We start from the raw sequence: 14,133 nt of genomic DNA on the forward strand, positions 1-14,133 counted from the left end.
CTACTGAAATAGATCAGCTGATAAGTAGGAACAAAACCAAAACCAAAATAAGGTACGGACCCTGGGGATCAGGGCCTGATACTTAGTTCCCAAAATTGATTTTGTAATGACACCTGGAGTGAGCCATCTAGGGGAATGGCTCACACTGACTAAATGCACATAATATTCATAAAACAGAATTAAGGTGGAAACGTCAATTGTCAAGCAGATTAGAGCCTACCAAGTAGCAGACCTTCCTCCTTCTCTTGTAGGAAAATTCACCTGGGGAGTCAAATCATTAGTCGGTTACTTGGTTAGCATGGCGATTCAATACTGAGACCCTAGTGGTCTGACCTTGAAGGCTGGTCCATCCAGCTCCTAAGAGCTTGACAATAACAGCATGCCTCCAGAGGGAGATGCTGGTTAAAGTGGGCTGGTTACCCACGGCTTTTCTTCTGGAGTGTAGCTGATTATAGAATGGTAGATTCAGGTTCTCTGTAACGCCCTTCGTAGATCCATGAAGTAAACTACCCTGAGTGTGGGGAGCCATGGTTACAGCTAACTGCAAGCCTTAATGGCTCAGTTAATGTATAACCGGTTTTTGCTCCTGCGGCATTGTCTTTGCCTGCACCTGGAGGGTGCTTACAAGCCATTTGAGGTATGAGGTGGGAACGGCCAGTTTCAAGACATAGTGATGCTAATCAGGATAATTGATGGATTCTGTCATGGGACAATCGTTTTGGGGAGTTTCAATGATTATGTAAGTTTCTGGGAAAAAGTTAAAAATCATCTGTTAATGATGTAATGCATTTTTGTGATTGTGAGCTTACACGTACTCAAAAGGTATAAATTCAGCAGAGAAAATAAACCTGGTGCTTCAGGACCACTGAAGACCGGCCGCATTAGCATATGTGTGAGTGTCTTTTTTCATTCCCACTCCCCTTGTCAGGAACCGTTCGACTCGTGGCGGCTGGCTCGCCACACCTGAGACTAAAAAAAATGCTCATGCTGATCTGTCTGTAGTTTTTTTTCTTTGTTGCCAGAGGATGAAAGACCAGAGACTTAAATTAACTGTCTACTGTATATCAGACACTCTTCTGGACCTTTTACTTGTGTTCTCTTGCTTGATCTTCATAACATACTTACAGATAAGTAGTATTGCTACCATTTTACTCCAAGGAAAAGAGACTTAGAAAGAAACGTGATTTGCACAAATAATTGAGTGATATCATTTAGGCATTAAAAAACTAAAGTCCTGAAAACCTCCTAGCATTTGAAAATAGCTGTGGAATGTCTATCGGTGCTTTTAATCAGAAGAAAGGCATTTGACCTGTCTGCACTTCTGTGTCTTCCTTCTTTAAGGAGGGAGGTAATACTTCTACATCATCAGGGAATTGTGAAATGATACAAGACACACTATCTTAAATGCTTTTGTAAATCATGCAACTGCATGAAAATGTGAAGTATAAAGCAGCTGTTTTTGAGATGTTCACATAGAGAAATGTAATTCTAGTTAATATCCGTCTAATGCTCAACAAGTATTAGACACTATTGTAAGCACTCCATCTGTTTGAATTCATTTAATGTCCATAGTCATTCTTATAAGGTAAGTACTATCATTGTTCATTTTATAGATGAAGAAACCGAGGCACAAGAGGTTAAGTAATTCCATGTTTCCCCAAAATAAGGCCTAGCTGGACCATCAGCTCTAATGTGTCTTTTGGAGCAAAAATTAATATAAGACCTGGTATTATATATATATTATATTATATTATATTACATTATATTATACTGTATTATATATTATAAAGACCCAGTTTATAGTAAAATAAGACAGGTTCTTATATTAATTTTTGCTCCAAAAGACGTATTAGAGCTGATTGTCCGGCTAGGTCTTTATTTTCGGACAAACACGGTTTGTCTAAGGTCACATACCTAATAATGGCAGAAACAAGCTGCAGATCCAGGCACTTTAACACCCAAGTCTATACAACCCAGATACGTTGCAGCAATAAATGGGATTTTAGCCTGTAATTTCAACGGTGTCTTTATCTCGGTTCTTCTTCATGCTGGCCCTGGCTCCAAGAATCAGCAAGGTTGAACGTCTTATCATTTGTTTTGTCTCAATAACCTCACCCCTGAATAGGGAATCCTATAACACTGTAAGAAGGGAGAAAGGCAGACAAGGGCCGAGAGACTATGGGGCTAGGAAATTAATCTCTGAGTGGTGGAGATGTCCTGAAGTTCACTGACTATCCTATAGGCAATTACCCGGGCCACGAAAATCTGGGAAGTGGCTGAAATGTTGGTTTTACTAGAGCTGTCACGTGTTCCATGCTTAGTGACTAATGGACTCTATGGCTTTGGCACACTCTGAGGCTTTGAATGAAGCTGAGTCTTTATGAATGCTCAGAGTCAAAGGAGTTGAAAGCCTGCTGGAACCTTAACGATCCTCTCCAATGCCCTTGTATTATGGACTCTCCTTTTTCCTCCCATCACTAAAAAAAAAGAAAAAGAAAGGTTAACTGTCTGGGATCTAGTTATTCAGCCGTGAGCCTAGAATTCAGGTTTCCTGACCCCCAACAGCACTGGGGTCTTCCACTCTCCTGTGCCTGGCACCTGGCATATTCCATTAGGGCCACATTGGGAAACCAGCTATTTCACTAACCAGGTCCACTTACATGAGCTCCCCAGACCACTTTGTGTTAGACTTCATTTTGCTCTATAAACAATAAGGTTATGTTTCTGCTTAATCGATTGCTTTAAGAATTTTTGGTAAAAACCTAAGAATTCTGATGCTTTTTCCCCCAGGGGAATAATGTAGTGGTACACCAATTCTGTAAATTATAAGGATTGGTTTAATCACCAGGGTTCACATTCAAAGTTTTATTTTCTATGTAATATCATTTTGTAAGTACACACCTGTGCCAGATTTCAAAAAGGCTCATTAATAACATTTCTTTTGTTCCCTCTCTCCTTTTCTATCTCCCTCCCCGTCAATTCCACCTTTCCTTCCCTTCCATTCCAAATCAGGGTACTGGCCCTCCTACAACATTCCTTTCCATGAAAAAATCTTCAACTGGAGCGGCTATCCAATGTTAGTGCAGAAGCTGGGTTTGGACTACTCTTATGACCTGGCTCCACGAGCCAGAATCTTCCGGCGTGACCAAGGGAAAGTGACTGATATGGCATCCATGAAATATATCATGCGATACAACAGTACGTAGCACATTTCTCAAGAATCATTCTTCAAAACTCCTTTTCTTCCCCATGGATAAAGAATCCATGTAAGTTTATCATCTCTGTACTAGAAGGAATTATAAGAAGTTATTGAATTAAGTATTTAGTGTTCTATTAATACTATACGTATTTTATACTCAACAAATAGAATTGGTCCCTTATAAAATGAAAGGGAAGAAGATTCTACAGATTTCTTTTTTAATTGAAAAATTATACGTAAAACACAAAAGAAATAAGTACCATGTAGGGTACTTTGTTTTTAACCAACCCCTCATCCCCACACACAGGTTTCCTTCCAAAAACAAAAGCAGCCAATAAAACAAAAATTATTCAGAAATATATTTGATGAACAGTATCAAAGTCAAATTTGTATTTATTTTGTTAACAAAAAATTGATGCACATTTATCCTGTTATCTCTCCTCCATGCACTCTTCACTGAGCAGGCTGGGCCTGGAGCAGGGGACTTGCAGTTGCCCCTTCCTAGTACAAGCCAAAGGAGACTTCTGTATCTGGGAGCAGGCTGGGCCGAAGAGGCCTCTGGGGTATATATTCTCTGATCACCTAGGCTTTAACAGGTCCTAAAAGCTTTCTGTGGATGCGTGTTATCTCAGAACAGCCAGTACTCACTCTTGTCCCCATCTCTGTTTCCTAGATTATAAGGAAGATCCTTACAGTAAGGGTGATCCGTGCAATACCATATGCTGCCGGGAGGACCTGAACTCACTTAACCCAAGTCCTGCAGGTTGCTATGACACAAAGGTAGCCTGGCTTTTTGTTTTTTTCATAGTCACCATAACCATAACTATTCCACCAGCACCTACGCCTATTTAAAGGCAAAGCTGCAAAGGTTTTTGTGGCATAACGCACAATGTTTCTAAACATTCACTCAATTCAGGATTCTGCTTTGTTCTGGTGGTAGGTCCCGTTGCCTATCTTCAAATTTGTGCTCTACCAGTTACTAGTAAATCACATAATCTTGTAATGCTTCCGTTTCCTCATCTGTAAAATGGAAGCAACAGTATTTGCCTCATAAGGTTGTTGTGAAAAGTAAACATTTAATATCTATAAAACGTTTAGACTAGTACTTCGTGGGTTATTTGAAAATATATACATTACGATGAGGATGGTGATAATGTTGATGTCTAAAGTTTTATCAGACTGACCCAAAGTCCAAAGACCATATTACTGAGAGCAGTGTGATTGCACAGTAAACAGAAATTGAATTTAGCTGAAGGAACAACTATTGGATCAGATGCCAAAGAACTAAAGGGTTTTTACTACGTTAGAATTGGTAAGTGCATCATGTGTCTTATTAGTATGTTTGCAGTGGTGGTTTGAAGCCAGCTCATATAGGCTTGTGAGGCCCAGTTAAAATCCGTTAACTTTGTGGCGATAGCTTGAAATCAGCCGTGGGGGAGTATTTACACCATGGAAATCAGCAAACAGTGCAAATCAGGGCGTTTTTCTCCTCAGAGAGCTGGTTGTTAAAAATTTACCTGACATTACTGGTGTCCAAAGGTCTGAGTTAGCCATTTTAGATAATGGAGAGAATCATTATACCACATTCTTTCACATTTTTCTTTGGGCATGTGTCGTTTCACTTGCAACCCATCCTAAATTCTAGAAGAAATCTGTTGGAAGTGGACTTAACTGTTCTATCTTCAGCTCTGTAACTGTAAGAATGCAAACCATCCTACACATTTTTTTCTATCTAATGCCTAAATAGGAGATGCTTTATTTGAGTAGTCTAAGTTCCAACTCACCGTACTTTTTAGCTATGTGATGGCAAAACTTTAGCCTTAATTACGTTCAATATGTTACATAATGTAAAAAGAAACAAAATAGTAAATGGACAGACATGATAGACATTGGCACACATGAAGCCCCAATCAATGTCTTTGTATTTATTTGTTTCCAATGGTATTTGCAAACATTTAATAAAGTCTCTGAAAAGTGTTATATCAAATCCAGTATACAGGCAAATTACCTCTGCTGCCTTACCTAGGAGAATCCATCCAAGTCAAGCTGCCATTTTTCAAATTTTACTTTCTTCTGGAAAAAGGAGCCTGCCAGTTTTGCATCAAAAAAGTTTCTGTTGAGGATGTACTTTAAAAATATAATTTCTCTGTAGCCATATTGAATACAGGGAAAATCAGAAGTTATGAGCCATTTTCTTCTTTCCCCTCGAAGGTCAAGATCTGCTGCAATCCAGTGTTTAGGTGTTTTTGAGAACCACGAACCTCATTTTTGATATTGAATTCCACTTTACAACTCTTGTCACTGTCCTGATTAATAACAACTTTTGAGGAATTAATATTTTCTAGCACTGCTCCCAGCATTTGCTCTCAGTAAACCTCATGACAACTTTTCTGTGAAATAAGGTTGTTAGCCTACTTCTCAAATGAGAAAACTGAGTCAGAGAGACTTATTTTAAAATAAATGTTGGAGCTGGAATTCTGAGTAATTTGAGTATAGATGTCACACTTTGGGCTATGTGGTTAATACCATTCTACTAGTCAATTCGTTCTACTAGTCAATTCGTATTTGAATGCCAAATGGATACAGAAAAGCATATATTGTGGAAGCTCGCAAGATTGTTTTAAAGGGGCTAATATTGTGACTTTGGGAAAAGGACAGGAAAAAAAAATAAACAGGGATTCAGTCAAGTTTCTTCCAACATTTCTAAAATGTTTCCCCCTCCCCCCCTCTCTTTGTAGGTGGCAGATATCTACCTAGCAGCACACTACACAGCATATGCCATTAGTGGCCCCACAGTACAGGGCGGCCTCCCTGTTTTCCACTGGAACCGGTTCAACAAAACGCTCCATGAGGGGATGCCAGAAGCCTACAACTTTGATTTTATCACCATGAAACCAATTTTGAACCTGACATAAAATGAAGGAAGAGGGACTAGAAAGCTGCAAGTAAGATACCAAAGGCACTATTTTAGCTGTTTTTCCATTCAAAATTAGCCTTAATAAAATGTATTAACCTGTTACTTTCATTCCCACTGCTGAGTTTGTAGTTGACAAGCACTCACTGTAGCACTGTGAAACGAACATTACGTATGTGCAGCAATAGCAGGCTTCAGCATACGAGCTTCTGTACAAGAGGGTGTGGCAGTCTGCTCCCTCCCTCACCACAATCCACATTCTCCTTTCATGCCTGGTCATGCAGAACACTCATCAAGGTTCCTAGGTGGGTCTGCCCCGTGATGAGGAGTTCTTGCCAACGGAATCTGAGAGTGCCTTTCAGGCCTGGCTCCTAAGAACCTGTGCTCCTCCGTGCTCTTTCCCCTCCCGCTGGCTGGATCTGCTTAAAGACAAAGCCCTGGGGAAAGGTGGAGCTGTGTTTTCAAAGGAATCTCTAATAGAAGTGCAGTTAGTGATTTTTCTGGGCATCAACAACTCTCAGCTGAGCCTTTTTGTGGTACAGGCTAGGCAAACGATAGAGCAAATCTTAATGCTGTTGCCCCTCATTAGTGAAAAGCAGCACAATGTGGGAGCAACTCTGCATAACAATTTTTCTTTCAAAGTTAGAGAATTGTATTGTGTGTGGTTTGGGCGCTGTGGTAGTGCTAAATGAATTAAATAAACCATATCGTACAGTCTAATAGGTGATTTTTAAAAGGTGAGACTTTCAAAAGAAAGCAACACAAGGGCCGACAATAATCAGAATGAATCAGAGTACACAGAATGTTAAAAACCCAGTAGTTTATTTCAAAGTATAAATTTCAGGCTTGCTGGACAAAATCCCACTACAGTTAACACGTATACAGACGCCAGTCTACTGTACATTTAGAAAAGAAAAAAAACAAAAACAAAAACAAAAAAACCCCACAAAACCTTTAAAATCTAATAAAAATAGGGCAACTTGCTATAGCCCAGTTTAAATTAGACATTAGGAAGGTCTTACATTGCCTTATTATTTACACTTTCAACTGCAATAAAGAAAAATCAGAAAGCAAGTTTCCTACAAAGGATTTATTTTTATATTTAATTTTGAAATGGCTGATGAAATACTAAACCCAGGATCCCCAAAAAGTGAATGTTTGATTGCCCAGTTACCTTATTTACAAACAAAACTTAAAAAAAGACAGCATTTAAATATAAATGATGGTTATTTTAGCTGACTCTACAAAGTAAAAAAAACTTATTTAGCATGATAAAACTGTATTGTCCTATTCCTCCCCATTGGCTGGGGAATAAATTTTAGGAATTACATTAAGTCTGCCACACTAACAAAACACCTCTTAAGAATTGTTCTAATCCCCAAATGTAAAAAAAAAAGAAAAAGAAAAAGAAAGAAAACGCAAAGAGCAAAAGAACATCATTTGCCCAGTAAGGAAGGCAGAATCATACACTGGTTTTAGATAGAGTTACTTGCAATAATCTAATACTGGGACATGGTATTTTGGAAATTAGAATAAAATGGGCCAATGACTGGTCAATGATAAAATCACAAATGAATCATAGGATACTGAAATAGCCCAAGGAGAAAAGTCGGTGAGAACACTTGGAAGGTCTTTGCAGTATTCTACTGAGTTATAAGAGCACGTGTATAAAAGCGAGAGGAGGATACCACAGGCATTGTTTGTTAACCTTTTACAGTACTGGAAAATTCGTGGAACAAGATAAATGCATATCATGCAATATTAACACTCACCTTGCTGCATAAATGATAATTTAGAAAATGTAAGCGAAAGAGCAAACAACAAAAAACTAAGTTAACGCTTATGCATTACAGTTAAGAGAACTGTATGGTGCAGCCTGCCTAAAGAGTTCTGCAGAGAGATAGACCTACCTAAAGATTCTAAGCTCCTTGCTCTAGGACTTCTTTTTTTCAATTAAACTTTTCATTTATTACCCAACAATGGGGGTGGAGAGAGTGGGGAACATCCCTCTGTGAAGCAAATGGTATCCCAATAAACACCTTTCAAGGAAGAAAGTTTTACTCTTCACTTCTCTCATTAACTTCTACTGTGTTAAACAGCACACAATACTCTACATATTTTAAAAAGGGAGTCCAGTGAAATAGAGAGATATAGTTACCTCATCAAGTTAACTGTTAACAACAGATGCTGTCTTTGTAATTTATAAATTTACTGGCAATAACATAATTTTGAAAAGAGACTTACTCACACTTAAAACAGGGTGAAAATTACTCTGACGAAGTGCAAAGTAGAGAGTAACAAACATCACTGTTACCATTAAATCCCATATAAACATTCTATATTTTGGGTTGAAATATCAAAAGTTCCCATGATTTCCAACAAGGCAATACTTACACAAGTATTGTCAGGGTAAAAATGTACCAAACTTGCATTCCCAAAATGGGATAATCAAGCTTATTTGTAATACTTTGAGAAAGGTACCATGAAATAAAAAGGTACCATGGGGTGTGAACTGCTACAAAAAAGTATAATCAGTAGCTATTTCTAGTTTAGTCTTCCCTTCTCTTTCCCAGAAGAAACAAACCAAAAAAAAGTGCTCATCAATATTAAATCATGCCCCAAATAAAAGTCTAGAGTTCTAGCCTTGCACCTTTCAGTAAATCCAATATAGCTGTTGCCTATAAATTCCATGGCAGGCTAATTTGAGCAGATCATCTTACAATATGCTTTCTCCTTAAATAATTACAATTGTTCCTTGTACCTTCCTTCCACTATCTGGAATAAAAAGTTTTATTTTACTGTAGTAAACCTATTTTTAGGATTACTATCTGAGAATTTTTTTCTTTGACAGAAAACATAATGTGGGCTAAAATAATAAGCTGTTTTCATTCTACTGGGCTTTCTTCACCTGACTATATAATGCTATGAAAGCTTCAAAAAAAGGATTAGTGAATATAAATAAAAACATTCACCAAGGTAACCTTTTTTAGGCTAGGTAAGCAAATTGTTATCACATGACCATAAAACCAGCCAATAGGAACAATTTTGAACATGGGCTTTCTATCAGTAGACAGGAATGATCCTGAACACATAATCAACATTGCAACCCTTGCAGATAAAAACATATATACATGCAGATATAGATAGGTGTTCATATACATCTAGAAGGTATCTCCCTTTTGAAATTTTCATTGGCATGACACTGGCAACTTCTTTACCATCATCATGAGTCCTAGAATGATTAACTTCTACATAGTTGCTTGGCAAATCTGATTCATAGAAACTTTAATTCTCATTATGGTATCATTTTCTGAAAGTGAAAGGAAGGTTTGGAGCATTTACACTTTGGCAATGTGTAGGCTTTCTTCAGCATCAATCAAACTTCACACATAACATGACAGTACACTGACCCAGCGAAAATCTCTAGACTTCCTAACTAGAATGCTTCCAACTACAAGCCATCAAAGTTGCAAACAAAGCAGCAGGGGAGTGTGCTATATTTTGTGATGAAGGGAAGATGAAGAGTGAAAGGCTGAAAGGGAAGAGTAAACAATGGACAAATGGCCATGTTTATTTTTGCAGTTAATCTTTAAGGCACAAAATAAATGTAAAGTCACATTAGGAAAGAAAGGGGCCATTGCAGGGGTTTTTTGACCTAATTAACAACCCAGAAGAAACAAAAGATGAACAGATGCTTTCCTGTGTTCAAAGTAACCTATTTTAAACTATTTATCCATTTTCCTTTTATTTCTTTCTTTGGGTTTCGTTTGGATTCTGTTTAAATCATTTAACTATGAAAATCTACAGATCCCTTAGAAGCAGAATCACGCAGGATACATACCTCAGATTCTTTCATCTACCTATTTTATATTGGAAGAGAGGTAAATCTGAGAATGAAAATGGAGATTCCACTGCAATAAACATATAAATAGGGGAGAAAAACAAAAAATACACAAACACCCACACATATCCCCTAGCCTCAAAACTAAAGAAAGGTGCACATTTACATTTCAAAACCTTGAAGCTTGAATTGTCCAGGAAAAGATACTTGCTTTATGGGCTAAGTTTATTTTACTCTGATTATAAACAAATGTAGTGTATATACACATCTGTCCAAGAAATCTTGCACAATGTGGATTTGACAATGGGTATCATGCACAAGATTAAAACATGACCAAAAAGTGGAACTTTTCAAAGAGGAAGAGATAAAGGCTCCAAGGTTTAACTGCTCTGGGAAGAAGAGATCACATCTGTTGACTGAGGATCACAGAAAGGTCCAAAACGTCCATAAATATCCTTGGCTCGTACTGCAAAGTAGTATTTGCTGCCAGATACAAACTGGGTGAGAGTGCACGCCATGGGCAAAGGAAGTGCCTTTACCTCTCCAATCTTTTTCCATTGTGAGGGCACAGTGGCACTGGGTTCCTCGTGGTAAGCATAGAGATGGTAGCTGTCAACAGTGGCACAGCTTCGATCCACTTCCAGGACACTCCATGACAGTACAATGCCATTTTGACTCTGAACTCGTGCTAACTTCAAGTGTGGCTTCTGAGGCAGAGATGTGCTGGCAGCTTCTGGGGGCAGACGCTGTGGTTGTGGGGCTTCTGGTAAGGGTGCTGGGTGCACAGGGCGTGGGGGCTCCTAACAAGAGAGTCAAGTTGATTTATAATGACCAAAGAAAGGACGGTTTCTGAGCCAGAACAAAAACAGCCTTGAGATCACTTTGAGAAATCGTTTTATATCAAGAATACTGGGAAATACCAAATGCCATACTACATTTAACAAGTCTGATTTGGTGATTTGTAACCAATCATGCCCCAAACAACGGTGCTGAGGTAACACCTGCTATAGTTTCTAGACCTACAATACTGAGTTTTCCTTGGGAAATAAAAGCCCTTGCTGATGAAACATCTTGACAGAAACTGAAATAATCATCTATTTCTAACAAAATAATTCATGATTTAATTCTCTATCCTACAGATTCTCATTTTAGGATAATGTAACATTTTTAAAAATTATGTGTGGCAGTCTGTCATGGGAAATTTGAGTATTCAACTCTACTTTCATTTTAGAGCTGGTTTTCCATATAAAGACAGAAGCATATTCTTATAAACAAAAGCACATTTAATGATGAATGTATATTATGTTCTTAGTCAGTCTGCATGAAACAGGTGACATTTAAATTAGACCATGAAAGATGGGATTTAGAAATGCAGAAAAAGCTGTGTACCTTTTTGCTAACAGGTAAAGCACAAGTAAAGGCATGGGGACTGGAAAGTGAGGAGACTTATAGGCAAACAAGTATTAACTTTCACTTAGACATGGGCTATGTGAAGAAGGAAAGACAAATTTGGAAAGGAAGGTTAAAGCCAGATGATGAAATAGGATGAATACTAAGCCTAGGTAGTCAAACTGACTTATCTAACACTGGACGTTATTATTATATCTAGGTTTTAAAATTACAGTGTTCATTTTTTTCAAAAAAGATTCAAGTGAGAGCCAAGAAATAGGGATATGAGTGACCTTTTTTTTCAAGTGAAATATACCATTGCTCATTGACTTTAGGTTGGAGGTCACGAAACAAATAAGGTTTCCTCAACTGAAATTCACTTAACAAAATTTGTTTTAATATGCATTTCATTAAATGGATAATTTGCATATACTAAATAGTGAATTCTGTGATGGTATGATGCTATCATTTTAATTACCAGGTCTTCTCAACTTAGTATCAGAAACATGCACACAGAAAGAGCTCAGAAAGGATATGATGAATACTGTGTTTCCCTAAAAATAAGACCTAGTCGGACAATCAGTTGTAATGCATCTTTTGGAGCAAAAATTAATATAAAACACAGTCTTATTTTACTATAATATAAGACGGGATCTTATAATTAATATAATGTAATATAATATAATACCGGGTCTTATATCATATCATAGATCATATAATATATGTAACACCAGGGATTATATAATAGTGAGTCTTATATTAATTTCTGCTCCAAAGGACGCATTAGAGCTGATTGTCCGTCCAGCTAGATCTTATTTTCAGGAAACACGGTAATTTCAAGGAATGTAAATCTCCTGAAATTCATATGTCTAGTGGAAAAAATTCATATACACGTCTGGAAAAAGGTATAATCTACAGTTAAAGAGCTAAAAATAAATATAAAGTTAGAGGAAAAGAAATCAAATTTAAAGATAAAACACTGAAAACTGAAGAAGTAGAAATGATATGAATACTGGCCATGTTGCTGTATTTCCTCTCTCAAATTATCTTTTTTCCTAAGATGACTTAATGACTTTAATAAATGAACATTAAACAAACATACAGCTAGCAAACTAAGAGAAGATGGGTGAAGCCATGAACCTGACTGAAGGGAGCGCAGGAATTTAAGGAGTTTGACAATAGCTTAAACGGCCTGCAATATCCTTTCTCGTTCTTAAAATTCTAGGATTCTGAACCTGCTCATATCCCAAAACTAATTAAGTCAACTGAGTTATTGTTTTGTTTCATTTTTGCCATTGCAATGGAGGTTTTTACTAAAGTCTAACAGATAATATATCAGGGATTTGTTTCCAAATAATCTGGTGTATACATGATTGTGGAAATAAGTGGCTGGCACCACTGATGAAATAAGACTGACCAAGCGCTGATAATTGTTGAAGATGTGAGATGAGTATGTAGGAACTGTTATACTATTCTCTCTACTTTTACGTACATTTGAAAATTGCCATTTAAAAATATTTTTTAATTAATTAAAAGAATGTTCCTCCTGTGCAATACACAGTTTATTCCCAGACAACACACATGGATGGAATCAGGTAAAAAAAAACAAAAACTCTGATGGGTCAAAAAATTTGCAAAACTATGGTATAAATATATTTTATATATTTGTTTACTATATGTTTACTATATATTTTTTGAAATAATATAGAATGAAAGAAATTATTTGCAACTGCATTCAACAGTAATGGTATATTTGCCACATACCCTAGTAGGGCCAGACTGAAGCACTGTGAAAACACTGTGGAGGTGCTGGGATCAGACAACCTGAGTTTTAAAAAGGCTCTGACTCTGACACTAGTTTGGGTAATGACACTGAGTAACCACTTAACGTCTTTGTGACATGGTATGCTTTTCTATCAAAGAGATTAGTAAGTGAGGATTAAATAAAATACATGTAAAATACTTAGTAGAGTGCCTAGTATATAGTGCTCCATTCATATTAATTTTTTCATTATAGTGGGATAAAAATAATAGCTATAAGAACACAGGCCCAAGAGCATGGGTTTTTAAAAGGTGTAAGAGCATGAGTTTTTACAAGGTATGACCTTGGGCTGGTTACCCAACCTCTGTGCATTAGCTGCCATAACTTTAAAAAAGGAAAGCAAGAGTCCTAAAAGGTTCCTGTGTAAGGTATTAACAGTGCTTGGCACACAGTAAGTACTCGATAAATGCTACCATTATTACGTGTAATAAAAACAGGATGCTTTGCTTGGTAAAAAGTGACCCCTCCTCATAAAGCCAGTATTTCCATTTACACTGTATACCATACCAACTACTATTATAATCATGTCACAGGATAATAAAGAAAAAATGATAACTGTAATAGTATTTGACAGCTTTATAGTTGACATTGTTTTGGAGGCAACATCTAAGGAGAAATCTTCGGTTTTCTGTTAACTCTTAACAAATGAATTCCCAAAACCATTGGATTGTTAAAAACAATAAGGTGATGGCAGTATAGCAGTTAGAAATGGTATAAGGTTTTGAAGAAAAAGAATAAAGTTAGAACATCAAAAAAATACTTTTTAAAATATGCTTTTTAATACTCAAAAATATTCCTTTTAATTTAACCATGAGTGAAAATGGTCTATTTCACCTCACATGCCCAGCTGTCTACTCTTTTTGTACACTGTAAGCCACCACAAGCAAACTCAGTGATCCTCGACGACTATCATCCCTAGGAACATTTGTTCATAATGGTTAGATCTATTTTCTTAAATAACCTTCTTC

The 14,133-nt window shown here is 37.0% G+C and overlaps 2 protein-coding genes across 5 annotated transcripts in view; one reads left to right on the plus strand and one right to left on the minus strand.

Moving 5' to 3' along the window:
* Nucleotides 1-6,218, plus strand: part of PLBD1 (phospholipase B domain containing 1) — a 59,590-nt gene extending 53,372 nt beyond the window's left edge. Inside the window, exons 9-11 of the mRNA XM_019744731.2 lie at nt 3,013-3,198; nt 3,873-3,979; nt 5,938-6,218. Coding sequence (XP_019600290.2) covers nt 3,013-3,198; nt 3,873-3,979; nt 5,938-6,114 — 470 coding nt within the window. The 3' untranslated portion in view covers nt 6,115-6,218. The remainder of the gene's footprint in view (nt 1-3,012; nt 3,199-3,872; nt 3,980-5,937) is intronic.
* Nucleotides 6,219-6,913: 695 nt separating this feature from the next.
* ATF7IP (activating transcription factor 7 interacting protein) overlaps nt 6,914-14,133 on the minus strand; it is a 115,387-nt gene continuing 108,167 nt past the window's right edge. For all 4 annotated transcript variants that reach the window (XM_019744727.2, XM_019744729.2, XM_019744728.2 and 1 more), the window contains exon 15: nt 6,914-10,754. In XM_019744727.2, the coding sequence (XP_019600286.2) occupies nt 10,335-10,754 (420 nt within the window). In that variant the 3' untranslated portion in view covers nt 6,914-10,334. The remainder of the gene's footprint in view (nt 10,755-14,133) is intronic.

Source organism: Rhinolophus sinicus, linkage group LG02, assembly GCF_036562045.2.
Source record: "Rhinolophus sinicus isolate RSC01 linkage group LG02, ASM3656204v1, whole genome shotgun sequence".
Lineage (NCBI taxonomy): Eukaryota > Metazoa > Chordata > Mammalia > Chiroptera > Rhinolophidae > Rhinolophus > Rhinolophus sinicus.